Source organism: Natator depressus, chromosome 15 (genome assembly GCF_965152275.1).
Source record: "Natator depressus isolate rNatDep1 chromosome 15, rNatDep2.hap1, whole genome shotgun sequence".
NCBI classification, from domain to species: Eukaryota; Metazoa; Chordata; order Testudines; family Cheloniidae; genus Natator; species Natator depressus.
The window spans coordinates 20497203-20524678 of record NC_134248.1 but is presented as its reverse complement, the minus strand read 5'-3'; the positions used below and the strand labels follow the sequence as shown (position 1 = coordinate 20524678).

The 27476-nt window shown below is 41.9% G+C and overlaps 1 protein-coding gene and 1 long non-coding RNA gene across 2 annotated transcripts in view; one reads left to right on the top strand and one right to left on the bottom strand.

The window, feature by feature from the left end:
- LOC141999408 (uncharacterized) overlaps window positions 1-27476 on the bottom strand; it is a 342290-nt gene that overhangs the window by 7751 nt on the left and 307063 nt on the right. The window lies entirely within an intron of this gene.
- Window positions 1-27476, top strand: part of ADGRD1 (adhesion G protein-coupled receptor D1) — a 250026-nt gene that overhangs the window by 191534 nt on the left and 31016 nt on the right. Inside the window, exons 21-22 of the mRNA XM_074972786.1 lie at window positions 2174-2240; window positions 16468-16559. Coding sequence (XP_074828887.1) covers window positions 2174-2240; window positions 16468-16559 — 159 coding nt within the window. The remainder of the gene's footprint in view (window positions 1-2173; window positions 2241-16467; window positions 16560-27476) is intronic.

Below are 27476 nucleotides of genomic sequence, written 5' to 3'. Positions count from 1 at the left end.
GGAAATGGCCCACCTTGATTATCATACACATTGTGAAGAGAGTGGTCACTTTAGATGGGCTATTACCAGCAGGAGAGTGAGTTTGTGTGGGGGGGGGGCGGGGGGTGAGAAAACCTGGATTTGTGCTGGAAATGGCCCAACTTGATGATCACTTTAGATAAGCTATTACCAGCAGGAGAGTGGGGTGGGAGGAGGTATTGTTTTGTTTCATGGTCTCTGTGTGTATATAATGTCTTCTGCAGCTTCCACAGTATGCATACGATGAAGTGAGCTGTAGCTCACGAAAGCTCATGCTCAAATAAATTGGTTAGTCTCTAAGGTGCCACAAGTCCTCCTTTTCTTTTTGGTGTAAGCAATGTAGTTGTAGCCTATGACTGCAGAGGTGATAATGGGCCACTCTAGCTTGAACAGTCCCTTACAATATGTGCTAACTATTTATGTTAAACAGTCTGTTCCATCTTGCATTTTGGTGTGACATTGGGGGTACCCTTCCCAGACCTGAAGAGGAGCCCTGTGTAAGCTCCCAAACTTGTCTCTCTGACCAGCAGAAGTTGGTCCAATAAAATATATAACCTCACCCACCCTGTCTCTCAAAATACTTGGTGTCAAGTCAGCTTGGAGGTCACTCTTTGTTTCGATCTAATGTGCAGGGACAGGAGGAGTAGTGAGGCAGGATTGGAGGACTGAAGATGCCCCGGAGGACATAAAAGCTCTCTATAAATATATCTTATTGGGGAGCAGGATTTTGAGAAGGAAGAGCAATCTACCTCCAGGAATTACAGGGCTTGGTGGGAGGGTTACTACCTCTGGCTTTTAGGGAAAGATATGGATCTAATTCAGTGAGGAAGTATTGGGGCCATTGCTGGAGATAATGATGCATCTTTTAAAAGGTGTAGTAAATGCTGCTTCTGAACCCTCTCCACTTCTAAATCACACCTGCTCAGCATAGCACTCTGCCCCCTCTACTGCTGGCTGAGCCACAGATAGAGCTTGATTAGCCAGGTACAGCCTTGGCTAACAGAGGTGGGCCTTTTATCTCAGGCAGTTGAGGCTCATGGGCTTAGAATAAAAGATCACAGGTTCAATCCCCATGGCTGACAACCTACCCAAGGGCCCGATATTACACACCCAGCAGTCCCCTAGGCAGTATGACTTTCCCTATGTGGACATAAATGTTTCCATCCACCAGTGTTACACATGCTCTGAGAACCCCTCTGGCTGTGCTTTGTCAGAAGGATCCAATAATGCAGAGGCTGGGAATGTCTGTAGTAAGAGAAAAGATGATTGACTGATTAAACAAATTAGTAAAACAGATTTAGAGATGGTTTGGGGATTAAAATTCTGAACATGGAGTATGGGGCATTGTAAGCAGAAAAAGCAAACTGACCTGAGAGAATACCATAGGGCCTGATCATTTCGATGGGTAAGGTTTCAGAGTGGTAGCCGTGTTAGTCTGTATCAGCAAAAAAGCAAACAAAACAAAACGAGGAGTACTTGTGGCACCTTAGAGACTAACTATTTGGACTATTTATGCCCAAATAAATTTGTTATTCTCTAAGGTGCCAAAAGTACTCCTCGGTTTTTTTGATGGGTAAGGTAATTCATGTGTTTAAGTCATTACAGGATGATACAGGTTTTTGTTAAATGAATGGATTACTCCTTCGTTCTGTTTTTGTCCATTCCAAACTGTAGATGTAAGAACTAAGCTGAAAGTTGTCATCCCCTTTCCCAATCCCTTCCTCATCCCCCAGCAGCCTGAAGAACAAGAGAGGAAGTCTTCGATTTTGTTCTTGCTGCAAAGACAACGGGAATCCTCTCTTCTGATAAACACCATATTACACGGTGCAGTTGCCAGAAAGGACAGCTTAGATATTCTCTCTCTGTGTCTCCTTCACCCCATCTTGAAGCACACTACAGCAGATAATTACAGGCAGACTTCCCTATGCAATTTACAAATCCAAGAGAGATCCTGCCGGAGACTCCTTGAGTAGGAGGAGTGGGGGGAAGCAAGAGGATGCAATTAGCTCCATCCATGTTTCCTGTTTTAGAATTTCTCAGCCATTCTGTACCATACTTTCTTCTCTTTCTCATTAAGTGCATTGCTAATTAAATGACCTTATGTTTGATCTTCCACTAGTGAGTAGATAGTAACCATTCTGCCTTCTCCCTGCAGTTGCTGGCTTTCACTGAAGAACGGCGCAATCTGGGCTTTTGCGGCCCCAGCATTGTTTGTAATTGTGGTATGTATACTCCCTTGCTGCTGCCAGCCTCTCATTGCACATGTGTTTCAGTCCCACAGTACGGTTTTACTTGAAGGCACAGGCCTAAATTCCATCCTCAGTAACATTGGGCAGCCCCACTGAAGTCGATGGTATGGCATGGTGCCTGTCTGAGCTATTTTCTTTCTGTTCATTCAAATGCCCTCATTGTACTTTGATTGACATGTTACTATTTGTTTAGGTGAGCAGATTCCTACACGGCTCGTTTCACTAGTCCCCAGTGCATGTCTTCATGCTGATAGGCCTTAAGCTGCAACAGCCACCAGCCACTGAAATTCTAATGGGAAAAATTACATGAAAACTACCAGTAAAGCCTGCTGTAGTCTAAATGTACCATTGTACCTATGTCCCTCCAATCGAATGCTATGGGCTAGATTCACAAAGGGACTTAGGCGCCTAACTGCCACTTTAGGTGCCTGAATCCTAGAACCAGACACTGGTATTCACAAAACCACTCCTCAGCTGCCGCTGAACCCTGGAGGTGCCTAAATTCACTTGGCACCTAAGTTTTTGCCGCGTGTGCAAAACCTTTTGGTGTCTGGATGCCTAAGCCCCAGTGAGACTCACAAACCAGGGGAAGAGAGCTCTTTCTCCACTAACTCCCCTGCGGGGCCCAAGCCGGGAGGTATGCTCTGATCATGCTTACCGCATTGGTCCCCTCACCTGAGCTCACCAAAATGGCTGGGCATGGGGAAGGAGGAGGAGCAGCAGGAGGCACGCACCCGGGAACTGAACCGGGCTCTCCCACCTCTCAGAGGACTGCTATAACTCCTGCGTTATGGGATAGTCCGATGTGGGGGCTCCCTCAGCCTCTCCCATTGAAGCTGTGCCACCATGAGAACGACTCCATAGCCTGGTGGTCAGAGCACTCACCCAGGATCCAGTCCCCTTGCACCAATGACTCTTATCCAAAATGGAACAGAGCCTGGGGGAGCCTCACATCAGAATATCGCATAGCCCAGCAGTTAGGGCTGTCACCTGAGAGGTGGCAAATCCCTTCTCCCCACCAGGGAGAGCGGGGATTTGAAGGAAGCTCCCACGTCCCAAGTGCTTTTCTAACCACTGGGCTAAAAGTTTGGAGGGAGGTCTACTGCCACCTTGCAAGAAATTCCTTAGGTACCTCCTGACTCCAGGAGAGGTTTCACAGCTGAGACTCCCAAGCAGAGGAAGGTGTGTCCCTCCAGCCCAGTCTTAGGCACCAAACTCCCTGATAGCAGTGAGGCTTAGGACATGCCCCCTCTTCTTGGCATCTTCCATGGGCTAGCTTAGGCAGCTACCTCCCACAGTGTGCTGGCTTTTGTGAAACCCAGACTTAGGTACTTGTCTCCCTCCGTTCATTGCATAGGAAGCCTGAGAGCTGAATTCAGGATATGTGAAGCCCAGTCATTTTCTAAGTGCTGCACTTAGAAAAATTAGGCATGTCTGCAGATCGGCCTGATCCTAGAACACGGACTCTGACCCCATTCAAACTTTGAGGCTGGTGAGATTTGGATCCAAACTTCTCAGCTTAAGTTCATCTCTCTAAGATGAATCCAAAGCTCCTCCTCCTTTGTGGAGACTTGGGTCCAAATTCAAACTTCATGGCTCATTTCTATGTATGAAGTTCCATAGCTAGATCCTCAAAGTTATTTAGGTGCCTAGCTTCAAAACAATGGGATTGTTACTATGTTATTAAATTGTCTTTAGTGTTTATGGGACCAGTAGTATGAGCCTTACTCATATGAGTTACTCACATGAATAATGATCTTCAGTGTGAGTAATGGATGCATAGTTAGGCCCTATGTTATTAAAATAGCAATAATATATCTTTTAAATACATGTTACCAACACATTTAAAAAATGAAAAGTTCTGTATTAGTAAAGTCTCTTTTTCCCCCCTCTGGTTTATTTATAAACAACATAATATGCAGTATTTGAAATAAACTGCAAATAAGAGCATAGCTATTTTTATCAATTATAGGAAAATCACAGATACTACTATATGCAGCTATTAAAGCAATAAAGTTTATTAATTTAAAACCAGAAACTATTTTGTTACTATAGTAACACTCAAATCAAACTATGGTGGCTGCCGTTAAAATCTTTATAACCTTGCCTTTGCATGTACATTACATAATTGCAGTATTCAGTGTTCCATATTTGTAGTATTGTGAATACCTAGGGAATAATGCAAATACCATGGTAACAGTAACTACTTGCAAGAGAATTTATTGGAATTTTAATGGGAACCATTGTATACAAAGCATCTCAGATAATAGCTATAAATTAGCACTAGAATACAGTCTTGTGATAATCAACAATCAGAAATTACATCTACAGGCCCTGCAGAAATGCCTAAGAAACATACAGTAATATGAGAGAGAGAGATTTAGTGGTTTACTGAACTGGTGGTGAAAAGTTCTATATAGCATTATTATTCACAACTGCTTCTTCAGCCACTAAGCAAGCATCAGAAACAAGTCTTAGTTCAAATCTAGCCCAGGTTATATAGTGACTAACACTCTAGAGGTGCATGGATCTATGTTTCTCTCCTGAGCCATCCAGTGTTTTAAAATACATATTCAAATAATCAAAGTAAATATTTATGATCAATAAACAAAACAAAATCTTTGCCAAAATAGTTGCCTGCTGGAGGAAACAGTAATATTGTAAATGTAAAAGTTAATTAAAAACATTCAAAGCAGAGGATATTAATGAGCATGGTTGAGCCATCATTTATTATGAATGCTATCGCTGTCAAGTGGAACAGCAATTGAAATCCTCCTTGGCCAATGTTGACATCCGAGGAGAGAGAGGCAGGTATGGAAAGAAAATACCTGCAAACCACTTTTACAGTGGATGCCTATTATATTTCATGGGCCAGACTCTCTGCCCTGCTCTACTCACTTTGTGCCACTCTGGCAGTGCAAAGGGATCAGAGACTGGACCTGTCCCTCCAGCCAGGGATACCCCAGGTAATGTAGCTGGATCCTAAGCAACCCCCTGTGGTGTAGGGGGAGAGTTATTGGTGTGGCCAGAGCCGCAGCTGTTGGATGGTTCTTTGGGATCACTTACCACCTGGTGGAGATCAGAGCAGCCCCCACATTGCTCTTAATTCTGAAAGAGTCAATGGTGGGGAAATTTGGGCAAAGTTACTGGAGCAAGCCTCTGCTCTTATGAACAAGTGACCTGCGATCATTAACGACTGTGCAGAACGGACAGCTCTTGGACTTTTAAATGTCTTATCAAAACAATCCCCACACAGAGCAAACTACAGGGCATGGATTTTCTGCACCTCAGAGGGCTGAGTCCCTTTACTAGTATTCAAATCTATTGTTCCTTCCAAGCCTGGGTGTTCCAAACGTGGGGCTCTGTGCCCTCAAATCCCATTGCAGTCAGTGGGGTTTGGGGGCACTCAGCACATTGCAGAAATGGGTAACAAATCACTAGATGAGCTATTCCCACCAGCAGAATTCTGGGGACAGTATCATATGGCCTGCACATTCCCCTTCCCTGTAACCATGTGTTAGAACTATACAATGATGTGAGAATCAGGCTGTTCCTTCCACTTTGGAATGGAACATCAGGCACTACAGTTTAAACTCTTGGTGAAAGAATGTCTTGTTAAAGCAGGCCTGTTATGTTCAGATGGCTGCTTTGGGTACATCTCTCGGTTGTAATGATTTTAATCTTTCCAGAGAAGAGTGCAGGTTCATGACTCAGTTACTGATACATGAATGTATTACAACGGTTTAATTATGCCCACACATTAAATTACAGTGAACTGGTGCTTAATCGCTTTGATTATTCGAGGAGTCAGGGTTGTTTTCTGGGATTAAGGAGAGCATTACTCGGCCGAAAACCTCTCTAGAGCATCATCCTCTGATACTGTAATCAATGAGGCCTCTCTGACTCCTGTAGTAGGATTGTGGGATCAGGACAATAATGCAAATGAGAAATAGATAAACATATTAATAAACACATCTACCAATGTGATATATGCCATCATGTGCCAGCAATGCCCCTTTGCCATGTACATTGGCCAAACTGGACAGTCTCTATGTAAAAGAATAAATGGACACAAATCAGACATCAAGAATTATAACATTCAAAAACCAGTCGGAGAACACTTCAATCTCTTTGGTCACTCGATTACAGACCTAAAAGTTGCAATTCTTCAACAAAAAAAACTTCAAAAACAGACTCCAACGAGAGACTGCTGAATTGGAATTAATTTGCAAACTGGATACAATTAACTTAGGCTTGAATAAAGACTGGGAGTGGATGGGTCATTACACAAAGTAAAACTATTTCCCCATGTTTATCCTCCCCGCTGTTCCTCACATGTTCTTGTCAACTGCTGGAAATGGCCCACCTTGATTATCACTACAAAAGGTTTCCACCACTCCCCCCCGGCTCTCCTGCTGGTAATAGCTCACCTTACCTGATCACTCTCGTTACAGTGTGTATGGTAACAGCCATTGTTTCATGTTCTCAATGTATATAAATCTCCCCACTGTATTTTCCACTGAATGCATCCGATGACGTGAGCTGTAGCTCACAAAAGCTTATGCTCAAATAAATTTGTTAGTCTCTAAGGTGCCACAAATCCTCCTTTTCTTTTTATATTGAGTAGAGTAACCACACTTCTGTGTTAAAGGCCTTACTTTGATTTTTAAGTCATGAGTCCAGATTCTGGGCCATCTTTTCAGTGTTGGAGAGGGGCTGAGTGGCATGGAATGCCCGTGGTCCAAGAGCTCTATGCCCCTTTCCTGCATGGACACCAGCGAGGGGTCTGTGGTGGGGACTTGCAGGAGAGAGCAGGATGGAAATTGGAATCATGTTTTGCTAAAGGGGGAAATGGGAACAGGGAATGGGAGTAAGGAAATTGGAATCATGTTTGGCTAAGGGCAGGAATGGGAACAGGGACACAGGTGTAAGTCTCTGTGGTGTCAGAGCTGGGAAGGAGAATACTAAGGAAGGAAACTGGAATCATGCTTGCTGGAAGTTCACCCCAATAAACATCAAATTGTTTGCACCTTTGGACTTCGGGTATTGTTGCTCTCTGTTCATGAGAGAAGGACCAGGGAAGGAATAAGCCGCCTAACAACTGGCAATGCCAAACTACACGTGTCCCCCACAAACTGTGCCTTCTGTGCACACTGAGGAGGCACAGCACAAAAATCATGCCCCCATTATTTTCCTGGAGGAGCAGCAGAATGGGGGCATCGACTTTACCATAGTGGGCTAGAATAGCAAAAGGAAAGTTCCAGTGAGATGCCCCCAAATGCTTCTGCACCTAGAGAACCTCCCACCCATTGCATTTGCAAATGAGCATTGACACAAGCCAAGAGGAGAGCTGCACATACACCATATTCACGGCATTTTACAAGCATTTAAGCGCCTACAAAGGGCTTGATTCACTCATGGTAAACTGGCCATTACAGCTGCACCCAAAGGGGGATGGCAGTTGGTGGTTCCGCTGCTTCCCTCTGCCAGTGGGGCTGCAGCCAGGCATCTGCTGGAGCTTGGCTGCTGGAGAGTGGTCAGGAGATCTGATGAATCAGGCCATTTCATGGGCAGTGTAGCCCAGCCCCACTCCCACTCATTCTACGTGCTGTGAAAAGTCACAGGGAAGTTAATATTGATGGAAGTGCTTGCTAGGACTCTAACAGGCAAGGTGAAAAAGCTCATGTCTCAGTTTTACAAGGTTGGTATGTTGACATGGCAGAAATTGCCTGATACCAACAGCTTAATGATGAGATTAATGGCATAGCTAAAGAATCCCAAGTGATAGGTGGAGAATTTCTCTGTCATGTTAAAGGAAAGCACGGATGTGCAAGTGACAGTGTAGATGGGTGGCTGCGGCTATGGCAGAGTTGGTGGAAGAGTCCTGGGCTTGTTTTCATAACATGTTCATTTTTTTCGTGCGTGATGTAATTAAAACTGACCTAAGCCTAGGTATAGACATTACCATGTTGATAGAAGAATTATTCTCTTGACCTACCTTCTGCCTCTTGGAGAGATGGATTTACTAGAGCCCTTCTGTGGCTTTAGTAAGTGTCTACAGTACAATGCTGCAGTTGTACCGCTGTCGTGTTTCTAGTGTAGAGAAACCCACAAATGGTGAAGGACTGAAATAATCCAATCGTCAAATTGTTTCCTCGTTGACTCAGCACTTGCTGTCTTGCTGTGTAGGACATGTGAGGCAATCAGCATAATCAAGTCCTCCTATACTAATGCCCAAAGACAGCATTAAATACAAAGGGGAAGATGGTGAAGCACTTACTGCCAGGGGTGAATTTTGACATCAGAGGCACTATTCGTCTGAGTAACTGCTCACCAGTGTGAATTAGAGCAAAACTACTTGGCCCTAACTTTTTATTTGTTAGATAGTATTCTTGGCAGGACAAGTTATATTCTTATGTGGATTCAAATATTTGAAGAAAGAAAGAGCGAGCCAAATGGAGGGAGAATAAATGAACTGGGGTAGTGTTCTTACAATAATTTGCAAAATATTCCAAATCCAGCTCAGCCCAAAAGAACAGCAAAAAGTGCCAACTGAATATTCTACTTGAGAAATGGATTAATACCCTAGGGAATAACAGCAAGGCTAACTTGTGTTTTCAGTGTGTGTGTATTTGTATTTATTTAGTCATCCTGTTATTTAGCAGCAAAAGCTCTTTAAGTAGCAAACTAGCCATTAGCTGCCTGAAATGTTGTTTTGTTAGGAAAGTACAGCTCAAAAGGCAGTACTTAAAAGCCTGACGGCTCCCACCCACAGGGTTTCCATGTAGGGGGCCTCAGCAGAGGAAAATGGCATATAGGCAATCATTCCATGGGGGGAGCAGGCTTTGCAGCCCCCTCCCGCATGGAATGGGTGCCTCTCTCCACAAGATCGGTGCAGCTCCTATGCCTCTGCCTGCCAGGCAGTGGAGCCATGCTGCTAGAGCTGCTTCCACCAGGAGCTGCCCCCTTAAAAGGGAGTTACGGAGTGATGGGAGTTGTGTCTGTGGAAAAAGTTAAAGCCCCTGGTAGTTTCCCCGTAAGGGCAACAAATCGACCCACCACCTCCCACACTCTGACCATGTGTGGATTCGCAGCCCCCAAAAGTGCTCGCTTTAGGATTTGAGGCAAGGGACATGAGGGGATGGTGCCATGAAGAGCTGTAGGGCACCCTTCTAATCCCTAGATCTTAGGCCTTTAAGAACATGAAGAAACCCCCCATGCAGTATCCTGAAAATATCAAACTTTGCTATTCGCTCTTTCCGCTGATTTGAAAAGCAAATTAATCTTAGTCAGACTGTGCTCAAGGAAACATCTCTCCAAAAGAATCTGTATATTTGGAACAAGGTAGTAAAGACTTCTGGCAGACGGCTTTGTTCATTATCAGGCATCTGTAACCCTTGGTGTGTTTTCATAGATATGATAGAGTTAAGGCAATTCTAGTGAAAACCCAAACTCCTGTGCTTCCTGGGTGATGGGTAGTAGCAAAGACATTGAACAGACCAAGAAGGTAGCAATCATGCTGAGGAAAATTTTGGACAGTAGTTTGCTGGTCCTTTATGTTGCTTTGACATAAATCATTACTTTCCTAGGCTGATCCCATCCCCTGTTACAAGAATTTCTCTTCAACACCAATTTTGTAGATGAGTGTGCACATCTGAGTAAAACGTCATCACAACAAAGAATTCTGTGCTCCATGGGGACATGGGCTAATTGCTTTTTCATTAGTGGCCCGGACATTCCTTTGGGAATTGGGGCTCTTGTCTCGCTGTGCAATCCATGCCTACGAATGGTACCACTTTGTAAATACTAAACACTGAAGGCAACTTGCTGACGCACTCATGCTGAATAGTACCTAGTACCCAATTCTGTAATAACAGCTAGCTCTTACACAGCACTTTCCAGCAATCGGTCTCAAAGCAATTTACAAAGGAGGTCAATCTCATTATCCCCATTTTACTGATGGGAAAACAAAGGCACAGGAAGGTGAAGTGACTTGCCCAAGGTCACAGGCAGAGCTGAGACTAGAACCCAAGACTCCCAAGTCCCAGTACAGTGCCCTACACTGAAATGCCTCCCTCCACTGACTTCAAGGTACTCTTTATTATGAGTAAGGGAGCACCTAGGGGGCAGATCACCCCGCAGGCCCGATGTTCCGCTCTTGGTCTCATTATGTAGTGCCTTGCTCTGCAAGTAGCCCCACTGATTTAAGTCAGTCAGCTTGAGGAGTAAGTGGGGGACAGAACTTGGCCCCTAATGCTTAGAGGCCCTGAAGCAAGAAGGCACTTAAGCATATGCTTAATTTTAAGCAGGCAAATAGTTTCACTGAAGTCAAGCACATTCTAAGGTGCTTTGCTGGATGGGGGCACAACTCTCAGGAGTTGAGCTTCTTTAATTTTATCCACATCAGTGCCTGAGCCCTCGCACTTTTTCTCGTTTAAAATAAAGCTCCTCATTCCTTTTTTTCTACACAAAAACATGCAGCATTTTTGTCAAAGAATTAAACTGATGATAAGAAATCAAATGTGAAAGACTAAAGCTAGGAAAGACGACAAATAAGGGTCCGATTAGACCTTTCCATCAGTGCTTGCTTTACTGTATATCTCCTCCATTCCCAACCCTTCTGCCATGCCCTGACCGGTGAGGCAGAACTTCCAGGTGTGAATTCTTTAAGCTGCACTTGTGAAAATCCAAAGTAACTCCCTTTAAATCAACATAATGACCCCACAATTGGTCTGGGGTCACTGAGAGCAAAATTAGGCCCCTTGTTCTTCCAACTTTGAACATCCATCTGTTTTAACTGATTAGCAGCAGATGGAAATGCATAACATCCACTACAGATTTCCCATGTGATTTAGCGATGGACCTTTGCCACAATAACTTGAGATGTTAGTGTTGCTATTAATGATGTTGTGATGACAAGAAAATTAACTCATGTCCCCAGAAAATACATTAAAGCTAAGGATGGGTGAATCTGTTCAGTTAACCCCCTGACATTTTGCTTGAAACTCATGTGGAACCTAAAAGAGTGTGTGTTTTAAAGAAGCTTGGTCAATGGATTTAATTAACTTAATGTATTGGAAACTTTTTTTGAATGTGTCTGCACCTTCCAGGGTCTGACCTAGAGTGGATGCAAAAGTCCCAAAATGCCAGGCATAAAGCTTTGTTCATGGAGTTTCTGGACTGCACAAGAGAAGCAACAAAAATCTAATGAGATTTGGAGGGAATCTGGATGAAACATAAATAAATTCAGATTAAAATTTTGGCTAAATAAAGGAAAGAGCCTCTTCCTGCCAAATTTCCAGCCCAGCTTTGTTGTAGACCTGTATTTCAGATGAGCAACCTTTGGATTGTTACTCATCTCTAACTGGAACCTAAGCCCCATTGTGGTCAATGGCAAAACGCCCACTGACTTATTTTAGAGGCAGGATCCTGCAGTCAAGCCATCCCTTAGATACCTGTGGAAGATTTGACAAAGGCTTGCAGCATCAGGTCCTGCAACAGCAGACATTCCACTGAAATTCCAGTTGTGGGGCCAAGCCTTGCTTACCTGTTGGGGACCCCCCTTCCCTTAAAGAGAACTACTTTTTCATAGATTCATAGATATTTAGGTCAGAAGGGACCATTATGATCATCTAGTCTGACCTCCTGCACAACGCAGGCCACAGAATTTCACCCATCACTCCTACAAAAAAACCCCCTCACACCTATATCTGTGCTATTGAAGTCCTCAAATGGTAGTTTAAAGACTTCAAGGAGCAGAGAATCCTCCAGCAAGTGACCCGTGCCCCATGCTACAGAGGAAGGCGAAAAACCTCCAGGGCCTCTTCCAATCTGCCCTGGAGGAAAATTCCTTCCCGACCCCAAATATGGCGATCAGCTAAACCCTGAGCATATGGGCAAGATTCATCAGCCAGATACTACAGAAAATTCTTTCCTGGGTAACTCGGATCTCACCCCATCTAATAGCCCATCACAGGCCATTGGACCTATTTACCATGAATATTTAATTACCAAAACCATGTTATCCCATCATACCATCTCCTCCATAAACTTATCGAGTTTAATCTTGAAGCCAGATAGATCTTTTGCCCCCACTGCTTCCCTTGGAAGGCTATTCCAAAATTTCACTCCTCTGATGGTTAAAAACCTTCGTCTAATTTCTAGTCTAAATTTCCTAGTGGCCAGTTTATATCCATTTGTTCTTGTGTCCATTTGCATGAATAAGGACTGCAGGATGTGGCCCATATACTTCAACTTTTCAGAAACTGGTTCTGGGAAAAAAGTTTCATAAAGAGAGAAAAGTGATGCTGAAAGGACTTAGAAACAGCCTTGGTTGCCTTTGTAACTGTGGTCCCAACCCTGCAGTCTTCACTCAGGTGAAATGTTCTTCAGCCTTATCCAAAGCTCATTGAAGTCTATGAGAGATTTGCCATGGACTTTGGCTCACCTGTCACTCCCACTCACTTTGCTTAGACTAGCAGCTGCTCATCACCTCCTAGGATTTGTCCCATTGACTTTAATGGGAGTTTTGCCCGAATATAAGCCCTGTAAATCAGGAGATCTGGCTATTGTTGTTAACTGTGTTTTTAAAAAAGCAGTACAAGCAAGTTCATGAGTAATTATAAGGCAGAATAACTGCAACTCTGAAGTCAATTCTGGTCTTTCAGAAAAATAAGAAATAGGAGCAGCATTCAATTCCCTTATCTAAACGTTTATTCCTCTAGCTTCAACATTCTAATATGTGAGGCTTCTGTATGTGTGTCTCTCATATTTGGTTGTAAATCTGCAGCAATTTTAAGGTTATGTTATTTTGTAAGTTAAAATACAATGGTGTTTCATCAACCCAACATTCTCCTATTCATATTGTTGACAAGGTATTAATGCCAGATGTCAAAAAAATCATTGGTGGAACAATTCAGTGGCTGAATTTCAGTTTCATATTATAATTGGAGTGCAATTGCTTCCATACTTTGCTTGCTAGCACATTAATAAAGTAAGAAGTTCATTTCTAATCCGTTTATTCAGGCTAGATGTGAACACTAATTTCCCAAATAGCTTATCTGCCCTAAAACTACTACTTAACGTTCTTGCACAAAACTCATTTCTTGATTTAACCCAGTGCTTTTAGAGAGCTTTCGTCCTCTGAGTATTGTAAGAAAATCCAAACTGTAGTGCAATTAGCCTTTGGGAATACAAGACATTTCAGCAGATGCAGGGTACAAGGCACTAAAATATGGAGCTCTGGAAATTTAAGAATTTCTTTGCTGATTTTATGATGGGTCTTTATTTTTTTTGTAGTAAGATCATAGTGTTCTCTTGCTATGTGATAGCAATCTCACTGACATACAGCAAAGGGGACATGGTGATAGCGACTTCACAGGAGGAGAAGATCAGAGAATTTATAAACAACTAGCATTTCAGAAGTCCCAAAATATCAGTGAAGTTCAGGCTTCAAATAGTTTCTCATTTATATATAATTCTGAAACTGAAATTCAGCTACAAATGCTAAACATCCTGTGTTTTAGAAAACAGGTTTTGTTTGCATTTGCTTTGAAAGTGCAGTCTGCTGGACTTACTCACACAAGTGGTTCTGATAACCGGATCATATGGTCCATATTCAGTGTGGGCTCAATTCTGCAAGGTGTGGAGCATTTTCTGATTGATCCAACAACTACCATTGAAGCTAATATGAGTTGAGGACGCTCTGCTCCTCTCAAGGAACAGTCAACACCATTGGGGGAACAGACCCTTTTCACTGAGCCCGTACCAAAGCAAACCTTGCATTGGCTACACTGGGAATTTTTCCTGAGTAAAATCTGAGTAAAGACCTTAGCCATTGGCTTATTGCCTTCAGTTGGACTCTCACATGAATACAATCAGTACAAGTTGACCCTGTGTTTGTGTACAAATATATGAAATAGAGATAGGGGGACCAAAACAATGAAATCTTTAACACATGCTTAAAATATCATCCACGATTAAAAGTAAGGATATGCAATGCAAAGGGTTTCGGAACAGATTGAAACAGCTTACATTAAATGGTAACTAGAACTGCTTCAGTGAATGGTGTACCTGTCAGATCAAAAGTAAGCTGCTCATGACTGCCCGTTACAGCCTGGTAAATAAAATAAAATTGTATTTCCAAATGATGGGGAAGGAGACAGGGAATGCCCAAATTCCTGCTGAATAATATTCAGATTATCCAACTTCATAGAGACCAGTGAATGAAAATGGTGCCAGCTTTCACAAGGAATTATTCAAATGGCTCTAGATCCAGTCCAGAGTGGGATTCTTGATTTCCTACTACCTGTTGTCCTGCAGTAATGATGGGCCAGATCCTCAGCTGCTGTGAATAATCATAGCTATGACTGGCCACACGAGCTGAGGATCTGCACCTACGTGCCTAAAGTCGATGAGAAACAGGGCTTGGGGGCAATGAAGGAAAAGATCTTGAGAAGCCTCAGTGGCCATTAAACTTCAAAAATCTTAAATATTTTCTCATTCTAAAAATCATAATTAAAGCACATATGTACAAATAACTACTTCTGCTCATTTTGAGGTGAAAAATAATTAGTAGCAGCCACTACGGTCTGCATCCCCCTCCTCCTCCTCCTCCTGTTCAGACCTATTCTATTCTTCTTCCTTCATGGTACTTACTCTATGGTAAACAACACACACTGTAATTAGGGCTGCCTTGGCAGTAACCGGACCCCCAAGGCTCCGCCCTGCCCCTTCCCCCAAGGTCCCATCCCTGCTTCACCACTTGCCCCATGCCCCGCCCCACCCCTCCTCTTCCCCACAGTCCTGCCCCTGCACGCCACAAGCCTTGTGAGCAACTTGGCCCCGGAGGTGGTGACTGCTGCTGCGCTGCCTCCTTCCTTCTCCTTAGGGTTGCCACAGATTAAAAAAAATGGACCTCGGGGCTTGTCAAATGGCCCCCGGACACACAAGCCGAAACCCGGCCTGTCCTGGTGAAAACTGGACAGGTGGCAACACTAACTGTAGTTGGTATCTGACTTTAGACTAGAAGGGGGAACTGTACTTTCCCTGCCTCCCAGCTCCCTCTTTCTCTCGCTCTCAAAAAGCTAAGGTGTTTTGACAGCAAGAGTGTCCCTCCAATAGTAAAGCTTCCTTCTCCTTTTCTTCACCTATGACTCTAGACGGGATGACAAACAAGCCTTTGTTCTGTCTTTCCATGTCAATCTTTTCAAGATTCCCTGGGAATTCTTTTCACTACATGGATGTTTCTCTGCTGGGCCTGTCATCAAATGCAGCATGCCTTTGTGTAAAGCAGAGTTCAGGCTTAACATTTTTCCTTAATTCTGTTTCGAAATGATCTCATGCCAACATTACAAGCAAATTTTGGTAAGTGGCAAGAATTCAGCACTGAAAGGTCTAAAGGAAGGTGCTTTCTAAAACACAGACGCACACACATTGCAGTTTCCATGGCCAGTTTGTCAGCTGCTGGTAGGAACCTAAGATATTCACATATAGAATAGGGTTTTTTGGCCTTGCAGTTGTGGTCAAATCCATACTTCTGATGATGGGATGCAAAGTTTCTAACTAATGGTCAATTCTCATTCAGCACATCTAACCCAAATCTCAATGTGCAGATAGTAGATATCCATTAAACAAACAAACAGTCCCCAATAAGATGCTTTAAAAAAAAAAGTGGGTCCAGATCTTAGCCCCCCACTTCTGCTGCTTTGTGCAAAACAGCCAGAGAACCAGTGGGTTTAGGTTTCTTAGAATTTCCCCTGCACAGGGGAATTTGTGGGTGGCACAGAACTGCTAAAATGGCATCTAGGGGGAAAAGAGTACAAGCCACCAGAACTATCCTTGGGACCACTGTCAGCCTAGCCTAAGTAAGAACAGACCAAAATTATAGCTCTATGGTTGGAAAGTTAATATAAAAGGCAAAGGTTACCCTTTTCTGCTGGATTTGTAGAATACATACTCAGGGCACTCTGCATCTCTGACCAGGACGGCTCTAGGCAAAGCAAGCACGTGTTTGGGGCAGCACAATTCCTGGGACAGCATTCCGGCCACCTCCTGCACCCCCCCCCCCGGCCTTTTTTTCCCCCCCTTCTTGGACAGTTGCGCTCTCTGAGCTTGGGGCAGCAAAAAACCTAGAGCCAGCCCTGCCTCTGATATATTCCATGCTCATTTCCCTGACTAAGCTCTGTTTTTTCTTATTTAGGTCAATATTGGCATTCTCATTGCCGTCACCAGAGTCATCTCGAGAATCAGCGCAGACAACTATAAGGTGCACGGAGATGCCAATGCAGTCAAGTAAGTCATTCTGTTCACACTGCTTTGCAATAAGGGACCCACCTAGAACGAGGTTAGGTCACAGATGGCTATATCATGTGCTCATCTCTGTACGTTGGTAGGATGACTCAATAGGAAAAAAAAACAAACAGTCACAGTCAGCAAATTAACCCCCCATTTTTAATGCAGCAACTGTGCTATGGAAGGGGGAAGCGAAGCTGGAGTTAACCCCTTGTTCGCCAGGAGCTAGGTAGTTCCCCTACCATCCCATCACAATCCCCTTCACATACCGACTCATGATTGTGCCTTCTATTAACACTTTTGTTTCTTTCCCCTTAGAGAATAAGTACATTCAAAAGTACATTGCAAAGAATGCAACAGTCATTTAATTAGTTTACACTGGAACATTTCAATACTCCCTGGCTTTCTGAGGATAATCCTTGATTTTGACCCTAACTCAGCAAAATATTTAAGCATGTGTTTACCTCTAAGTCCATCCCTATTGAAAAGCACCTAGGCCCATGCTTAACTTTAATTTTGAGCTTAAGTCCTAATGCTCTTATATATCAAAGCAGTTTACACACTATGGTAGTGGCCTTTTTGATGGCCTAGCCAAAACACTGCCTTATTAAAGTGCCATCCCATCGCCAGAAGCTTGGAAGTGACACTTTAACTTAGATACATCTCTGATATCTGAACACATGGGGCTAAATTCTAACCTCAGTCCAAACCCATGGGGTTGCATAAGTGCAACTGACAGCAGAATTTAGCCCACTGAATTCAATTGAAACACAGTATTGTACAGTCCAGAGAGACATTCTTGTATCTCCTAAACATGCTTTCCTCCAAATATAAAGAGGGCAGATTTAATGTGTCTATTACTGAGTCACTCTAAAATGTGTTGACAATTTGCTTTTTATGTTTCTGAGCCACGAGGCACAGTACACTTAGGATTTGGTGAGGCTGTCCTGAAATTGTGACATGAAGAATCATTTTATGATTGAATTACTCACCTAATTTTTAAAACACCAGCAACTTTCCAATATTGGTGGCACTGATCTAATTAAAGTGAGTTTAGTTATTGTATATCTTCCGGAGTGAAGGGAAAAACAGTAAATATGTCTACACAAAAATCTATAAGATAATTATTCTGTGATGAATTCAGAACACTGGAAATTAAAATGACTGGTGATTCGAGCCTGGGTGAGTCCCTGTGACCTTCAGAAACATGAAGGAATTACAGTACCTAAGGAGACAAATGGCCATCTCTGCCAATAACTATTTTTATTTTCCATCAGAGCTATGAAAATAAAGAAACAATGTCCATAAGTTAATACAAGCTATATAGATACCATTGAGTACCTAGATACTTTGGTGGCTGGTAAATATATATTGAGAGAGAGAGAGAGAGAGAGATTATGAATCAATACATACCATAGGAAGATGTATAAATCAATACATACCATTGGTATCTTTATGACACTTGTGAGCAGTGCAGGTGGGAGCACAGTGAAATGCAAACGAGTAGAGCTTAAGGTCCTTTGTTTAAATAACACTAGGGACAGAGTTAGAATGCCTGGCATACAGACTGAAAATGTGATTTTTTTTTTCTTCGTCCTGCTCTAGGCCATTTAGGGGTGTGGCCATCCACGAATCCGTGCATCCAACCTAAGTCTGCCTCTGACATTATCCTTACTGTTAATAGTATGCTGATGACATAGATAATTATTTCTTATTAATTTTTCAGTGTCCCAAATTGTGCTAGGCACCTGGCAGCACAGACAAAGATGCAGTCCTTTCTCATAGCAGCTTCCAAGCTTATTATCATGTGTGGCAGTGGCCTCCAGAAGCCCCAGTCATACACCAGGACCCCATGGTCCCAGGCACTGTAAAAACCGAACAAAAAAGCCCCCAGAGAACTTGCAATCTACTTTCAGACCTGACATAATGAGGAGGATTTTAAAAAAAAGAACAAAACAATCAGGAGGTGTGGCAGGAGGATGCAAAGCAGTAGGATTATGAAGTTATTCAGTTATGGACTGTATATCATGGTAGCACAACTCTTTGGTTAAGTATAGGTAAAATAGATATTACAGAGACTGGGTGAGCAAGGTAATATCTGTTATTTGTCCAGCTTCTGTTGGTGAGAGACAAGTAGGTCCAATAAAATATATTACCTGATGATTACCTGTTCTGTTCATTCCCTCTCTGCCACCTGGCTTTGGCCACTGTTGGAAGACAGGATACTGGGGTAGATGGACCTTTGGTCTGACTCAGTATGGCTGTTCTTATGTTACCTCACCCACCTAGTCTCTCTAATATCTTGGGACCAACATGGCTACAATCATGCTGCAGACAGTAATGTAAAATAGATATGTCACTGTTGGCTAATTTCCTGTGGGTGTTATTGCAGAAGTGGGTCTTCCAGAGAGATTTGAATGAGAAGATAAGTGGCTTTCAGGACCAGGTCTGGGAGTCCCTAAGTCAGCAAAGCACTTAATCACATGCTTACCTTTCAGTTAAGGCACAAGTTTGTGTGTTATTGCTTTGCTGAATCAGGGCTTCCATGCTTAGAAGATGTCATGGAAAAGGGCACTGATGTGGGTTGTTGGAGAAATGAGGCGTTGAACCTGATGCTATTAGCAAAATCCAATTTCTTGCCTTTGCAGTTGGTATTCCTTGCATGCTTAGGGGAGTTTATACATTTTTGTGTTAAAGGAGAGATGATCCCTTTCATGTTAAAGTTTTCCCAGGAAGAAGAAAGCTAATCCCACCAAACCGAACAGGATTCTCTGGTGTTCTCACAGCTGCATGGGAGACTTTTTTCAGTATAAGATAAGAACCAAATACCAGAAAATCCTGGATGTTGATTAGCTGATTTATTATGAGAGCATGTTGGAGTGAGTGAGCGTAGCAAGCTGAGACAATGACACAGAGCAAAGGGAAATAAAAATAAGGCAATAACCTCTGTAGTTTCCGTCAAGCTACTGTCACCAAGGACTACAAGGTAGCATTTGAGTCGACAAGTTAAATCAGTGGGGGAGAAATCACTGAAGGCTGCAAAATACTTCATGTAATGGCATCCTTAAAGAAAGGGCCTGTCAGGCATCCATCTGGATCGTACACTTCATTTGACATTAGCTGTGGTGGAAAGTGGATGATGTTAGAAAGAATTCATCAGGTGTATTTTTAGAAAATCCAGCTTGATTGCAATGGGACAAGGTGGTTTTTGCAAGGCAAGGAAGCACTGAAAACAAGTTGAAATTTTTGGTGCAGTTATGTATTGTCTCGGGGGATAAGGGGATTTTGCAGGCACATAAAGTGCTCAGGGTATCAGAAACCATCAGACAAAGGTGAAAGGATAAGAATTACAGTACAGGGGAAATTGTGGTACCAGGGAAGGTCTGCCCAGTGCGGCGAATTGCCCTAGCTAAGGGGCAGAAAAAGAGGGAAGGATTTAACTTGTGTCTTTTCAAGATGGGAAGAAATTAAAGACAGGGAAGCCCAAGGATGAATGCTGAGTTTTTGTCTGAAAGAATTTGGATGATGATATTTAAATAGAAAGATTTCTAAGTTGGCAGGTGATAATGAACTGGAGGGCACAGTGCAATGAATGAAAAACAAGTAAGAGGTGGCAGAAGGAATATAGCAGGGCTGCCAAATGCTTGCTCGCTTCTCCTTGGTAAGAAAATAGGGTCAACATTTACAAGTGTGGATGTGTAAAATATATCTATCGGCACCTAAATAAGTGGCCTGATTTGCAGACACTCTCAGTACCTACAACTCCCATTGACATCAACATGAACGTAGGTCCTTAAATTTCAACATCCGAGTCTGAAAATTCTAGCCTGCAATTCTTAAGCCCACCTTCTTCCAGGTTTTGCTGCCAGAGGAAAACTTTAACCAGATTGAGGGGAGCTGATGTGCTATGTGAAAAGAAAGCCAATTAAAGGGATGCTATATTGTGGTCCAAAGAAAAAAATATCAAGTGATGGAGCCTCATGACAAAATGTAAAAGTTAACGAAGACTAACTGCACTAGAAGCACATTTTAGATGGTACATGGAACATAAAATAAAAGAAGAGATATATTTCTACTTAATACAGGGCCCAATCTTCCAAGGTACCAAACACACTGGTTACAAGGTCTTGAGTATTTTACACTTCCATTGAGTGCATTAGGACTGGAAGGCACTTAGTGCCTTGAAATATCAAGGTAGAGATTATCTGAAGTACTTGATAGAATAAGAATGCAATCATGATCATGATGATACCGGTCAGAAAGGATAATATATTGGTAGAGATGCATTGGTTTGTCCATGGTGTATTTAGGTTCCCTAAAGATGAGGTTACTTGGCAATGCAAGTGGATATTACCAATGGGAACCTGTTTCTCTTGGCAACAGACAGTAATAAACTGATGTAATTATTTATAGTAATTGATCATGATTTTCCATATGGCAGTGATCTGAGTCAGCATGCTGATTGGATTATGACTACAGAACAGCATATGCCAGCTCTTTGCTGTAAGTGCAACATGCATTGAAACCCTATACTAGTTGGGCAGTTTGCTAGCTCTTCCTGCCTATGAAATACCCCAGTATAGTTCTTGTTCAGAAAGCTGGCATTTGCTTTTGGCAAACTGAATTTCCTCAAAAATTCAACTTTATGGGAAAAAGTCCTGAATTTCAAAACGAAAACAGTAGTACAAAAAGGGAGAAGGAAGTTGCTTTCTGTAATATTTAGAGTCTAGCTGTAAAGTGAATCAACTCCATGTCTTGTCCAATATTTAAATTCCTCTTGCAGCATGGTGCAATATGGGTGAAGTGACCTTCTCAGTTCCAGTTGTTGCATGTCCCACTGAAGGGAGCAGACATATCCTTAGCTAATCACTTTACTCCAGTTTCAAAGACACAAGGCAGGTGCACATTAACCAACCCCTATGAACTAAATAAAAAAACAAAACCCAAATTAAAAAACAATTGGCTGAAGTTCAAGAAGAAACATCAAAGAGAAAAACTCATGTGTCTTTGGGATGCAAATGTGCAGGAATCATGGTAAAATTACCCATTTGAAGGTCCAATGCTTAAGACATTTTCTGGAGCAAAAGGGGGGTGAAATTCAAGATTTCTGGAAATCTGATTCGAGTAGCAGTCCAGATATTAAATGTTCAGTAGGTAGGTTCTTTTTTTGGTCACAGTCTGAGCTTGTATCAAATCATCTATTCCTGCATGTGAAAATATTCAGAACTGGTCACTTTTATGGACATCTAAGGGGTGCCTGAATTCTAGCACAGAAATACAAACTAGTAATTAGGGCTGAGTGAAGAATTTCCCACAATTGTTTATTATCTGAATTTATTCAGTTGTTTCATGAATTATTTAATGATGTATGGTTTATTTACAGGTTTCAGAGTAGCAGCCGTGTTAGTCTGTATTCGCAAAAAGAAAAGGAGGACTTGTGGCACCTTAGAGACTAACAAATTTATTTGAGCATAAGCTTTTGTGAGCTACAGCTCACTTCATCGGATGCGTTCAGTGGAAAATACAGTGGGGAGATTTATGTACATAGAGAACATGAAACAATGGGTGTTACCGTACACACTGTAACCAGAGTGATCAGGAAAGGTGAGCTATTACCAGCAGGAGAGCTGGGGGGGGGGGCTTTTGTAGTAATTATAGGCTTATGCTCAAATAAATTTGTTAGTCTCTAAGGTGCCACAAGTACTCCTTTTCTTTTTGGTTTATTTACAAATATTCAGAATATGAACTCTGTTGCTTAGTTGTGGTTGGTCAAACAAATCACACAAGCACTTCCAGCACAAATAATTTTGTGTATGAATTCAGATGTTGTGTTCCATGAATAATCTTGTTATGCCTTTGTGATTTGCTCCCTGTGAACGTTTTTGCCACTGAAACTTAATCACTTGAATCCGTTCATAAGGAGCGAACACAGAATGGGCACAAGCATAGCTGAAGGGAATGCATTAAAATATTTAAAGGAATATTGATAGACTATTTTTTGCATTTTCCACCTAGCTCAAATAGGGTGAATTTTGGGAAAGTACTTAAGCATGTGCCTAACTTTAAGCACATGAATAGTTCCACTGAGTTCAATGAAATAGATGAGTTCAGTGGGAGTACTCATGTGCTTAAGTACCTTCCTGAATCAGGATCCTACTGAACAATTAAAATAAAAACCTCTTGTCTTTATTTATTCATGCAGTATGCAACTTCTTAAATGTAGGGTTCACACAGAGACACTGAGTTTTATTGCCTTTTTGTTTTATACATGTATCCACTTTATAATACATGATGTTAGAGCTGACTGAAGATTTGTAGACAATAGTTTTCTGCTAGAAAATGCTGATTTGAAAAAATTGAAATGTTTAATGCGAAGTATCAGTTTTGTCGAAATTTTGGTGGGAAATTATCAAAATATTTGATTCCAATGAGGGTGAAAGATTTAATTTCAACGTTATCACTTTTACTTTTATATTCTATTCTACCTGAAATTATTGTCAAATCAAAGCATTTTGACATTATTGAAAGGTCAAAAGAAATATTTCAAAAATATTGCATTTTGCAAAAAGTCCAGAGATTTAGAATTTTCGGCCAATTCAGGTGAAAACCAAATTTTTCAAAATACTGAATTTTGACCAGCCCTACATGGAGTAGTTGATCTTGGATGCAAATGTAAGAGTTCAAGGTCTCAGCTGGGGGAAGTTTGGGGTGAAATACTGGATGTTGAAAGAGAGATTTCCCCTAACGAAAACTTCAGTTTTTGGTGAGTTTACTGTAGAGATTGACTCCAACGTTCCCATAGCCTGCTGGGCACAGGACATGATTTTACAAAGCATTTAAGCACGTGCTTAAGTGTTCTGCTGAATTGGGGCCTTAGTGGAGTGGACATACTTCAGTTAAGATCCCACTTGCTTAACTGAACACCATATAAGCACCTTGAATCTGTTATAAAGCCCATCATAGTCAATGGAAAAACTCCCATTGACACCAGTGGGGCTATGGATCCACTTTTCAGCACCTAATGGATGGAGATTGGGTGAGGGAGAGTTGCCTTCCTATCCTTGGGTGAGGAAAGATGTCCAGTTTGACTGTATTGTCATAAATAAGCTTGATCAGAGAAAAGACTCCTTTATCACATGTAATCATTTTCATCATATAAGTGGGGTGGGGCTTCTGAATATATTTGGGTTAAAAGAATGTGCAGTTTTTCAAAAAGACTTAGTTACAATACTTTCAGGAGACATAGTGGACATACAAAAGTAAATACGAAATGCAAAACGCCTTTCTCCATCTCTACTTCCACAGAAGTGGTTTTAGGCTTGAAACAAAGCTACTGGGCGTAGCTATATCATTGGGCTTCCCAGCATGCTCAATTTTACACCACATTTGTCCCACAGATAGAGTTTCATTAGCTTGCTCTCAAATAAACAGCCAAATCAAACTCTTGCTGACTGCTTCCCCACTGTCTTCTCAGAAATGGCCCAATGAGTTGGAACAATCAGTATCATTTATATAAAATGTAGACTTCATAAGCTAGTGAACCAGAAATGATAGCTATCACAATCAGCCAGGGAGAAAGCAATTACAATATAATTAGAAAATTTCCTTAGCGTTTTACTTTGTTTCACTATACACGTTCTCTTTGTCCTGCGAAGCTCAATGTTCACTCAATAAAATGATCAAAACAGTCCCTTAGATTTCTAGAGAGGGAATAAGTTTTTTCCCCCATTTTGTTAAATTAATGATTGAAATCAGGAATACATGAAAAAATGGTTTGTTTTCCCATGATGGCTTGCAGTATAGACCCCATTCCGCTCCCATTGAAGCGAATACGGATTTTGCCATCAACTTCAGTGAGAACAACTCATATGTTCCCTTTCCCAGAAAACTGTATGACAGATTTAGGATACATGTATCCATTTGGACATGTTTGACACAGGAGTTACATGTGTGCTATTATGTGTTGTGATTCACATGACGTTGATCCAAATTTTTGAAGGAATCTCCAACTCCTACATGAAGAGCTATCGCATTAGCAACCATGCAGAATTTTTTTTTTTTAATTAAAGAGACTCTTACTAAATTCTACAAAGCTAAACAGGCATAAAGTCACAGAAAATAAATGCCAGGATATCTAATGTTGTTAAATCCTCCAGATAAAAAAAAAAAGAGGTCACTGGCTTAATTAAGTGCTTTGTTTTTTCTACTTACCTAAACAATAATAAAAAAAAAGGAAGCCTTGCGTTTTCTAATTTAGAATAGCTGCTCTATTATCTATTTACATTAGCTAAAGATTTACAGCTAAATCATTCACATGTTTTTCATTTCCTTGAACTATGCATTCTTATTTTCTGATAGGAGATACCCACACGTACGGTCTGCACACAGACACCCTCACTGATGGCACAGCTATTTGCGAGGGTTTTGCCAAACACACTGAGTTGCTCTTGTTCAAAGGCCTCCCAAATGTTTCTAAGAGCGCTTTTGTTGGTACATAGATATGTTTCCGTTTACTGTGGACAGGGCAGCTGATAGGGGAGTCTTTTAGTGGTCTGCACGCCAACAAAGGGAGGCAAGCAGACTCTGCCATTTACCATTTGCTAAATTATTTGCACGTTCTTGTACACAACAGAATTCATTTCAGAGACATTTCCCTTAGAAGAAAAACAAGAAATGGATCCCCTCTGCTCATTCAAGTCCTATGTTTCTGTGTTTTGGATCGAGGCTGGAGTTCCTGGTGGGATGCGATGCCGTGGGAACCAGTTAATATAACCCCTTTGCTGGAGTGGGAACACGTCCCTTCTACCTCTCCCCTGCCCTAAATGTAGTGCTGGTAGAAAGTGCCATATTGTTATCTGAGGAAATCTCCTGTGCACCACTGAATCAGATTACCACAGCTGTCATATTGATTTGGTGTCACTACTGAGACTTCCAGCACAGCTTCCAATGGTGCCAGCTGAGGCATGTAGACCTTCATCCATTAGGAACTGTGCTGAAATCCACTAACTCAGTGGTGCCCAACCTTATTACACAGGAGGGCCACATAAACATAAGCACAACCTCGTGTGGGCCAAACATATTAAGATTTAAAGTCACCTGTAACAATTCATATTTTAAGTTCAGCTTGTTTCGTATATATTTAGATAGGTTGTTTTTATGTACCGTATTGTCTATTTACACACTTGCGTAAACTAAAATGATATAAACATGAAAAAACGCTAAAGAATCAGCTGTTAGCATATTGTGTTGAAGCAGGCCATGGGCCTTATGAAATGCTCTGGTGGGCTGAGTATGGCCCATGGGCCATAGGTTGGGCATCCCTGCACTAACTCATTGAGATCCCAGTTTTCAGGTCTAGGCCATTGAAGAATCACAGAGATCACAGGGAAAACATACATTTACATGGCTTTTAAATGTAATTTAACCTACTTTTTGGTTGTTTCAAAGAATAAGCAGACAAAGGGCTTGACCCAGTGCCCATGGAAGGTGGTGAGAGACCTTCCTTTGACTCAGATGGGAGCTGGATCAAGCACCCAATAAGCAATGCTGACTAAAGGTGCAAAAAACTCTTAGAAGGTAGAGAAACCAGTAGGCATTAGAAACATAGTGCATCCAGCATTTGCTGCAAAAACTGTTCAGCCACGCTGAAAACATATTCAAAGAGGTGCATGACACCTGGAAACGGTAGTTTGCTTTTTATTTCACCATGTACAAGGGCTCAATGTATTAAGAAAATGGAAGCGGGTACTATGCAACAGGATACATGAGTGTGTATGCACACAAAGCTATTCCTCTCCCATGTCAGTTTTTAATTATGTTCTACATTTTAACTTTTGGCGTAGCAGCCACCTTTGCATTTGCTTTGGGTTTTCCCTGCATCTGTCAGTATTCATTGCTAAAGTGTTTCTTGCATGATCGGCTTTGGTATGCTTCACACAGAAAGTTTTCCTATCTATATGGACAGATAGCGATTAGTAAAGTTATCTTCTAACAGATGTAACTAAAAGTGGGCTCTGCTCCAGCAGCTCACAATGCTGCACACATCCATAGGGTTTGTCCGTGGACTCGAACATTCCAAAGCACTTTGCAAAGCCATAAATTATATCCCAGAAGCATACTGATTGCATTAAGGCAAATTGCACATCCATTTTGTCAATGGTACATTGCCTGTCATGGTTCTTCATGCCAGCCTCCAGCAGTGCACTCTGCTTATAAAGATTCCCCATCTTTCTTTCAGCACAGACACCTTTTGTCTCAGATCAGCGTAGAGGATGCGGAGTCACCTGATTATTTTTGCCAGCTTTGTTTTTTTCTCTAAGCAGGCATCAATCAATGAGGTACTGCTCTGTATATTTGTCTCCTTTTTTTTGTAAATGCTCTCACAAATAAGATGAAACGGGAACTGGAAGACTTCTTTAAAGATTATCTTAATTCATCCTTTGCCCAATATCCACTGGTCAATCACAGCACCTCTTGGAAGCAGTGGATTGACCAATAGCAGCGTCTCTAGCGTCTCCATTGGCCAGAAGGTGCTGAGATACCACACTGTGATTGAATCCTGCCCCTCCGTGACAGCCATCTGTGAAATGCCTCTTCTATAAGAAGATTAGCAATGAGTCTGGGTCCAAACTTTCTCATAGGGTTCAAGCTGTTTAAAAATGATCTGTGCCTCACTGGGCAATGAAAACTACAGATGCAACACTTAGTGCATTTGAAAAAAAAATTTATCTGAGTTCCCGCTTATATTTGTTCCTTTAAAAATGAAAAGCAGCTTTTCCTGTTTGCTGAAGGAAATCTATCCACTAGAAAGAGCGCTCTGGCAAGTCAAATCTGCTTGCAGCAGCTATTTTTCTTGACAATTTCTAATGGCATGTAATCACATTCCCCACACATGGCTTCAAAGGGCATGAGGAATGC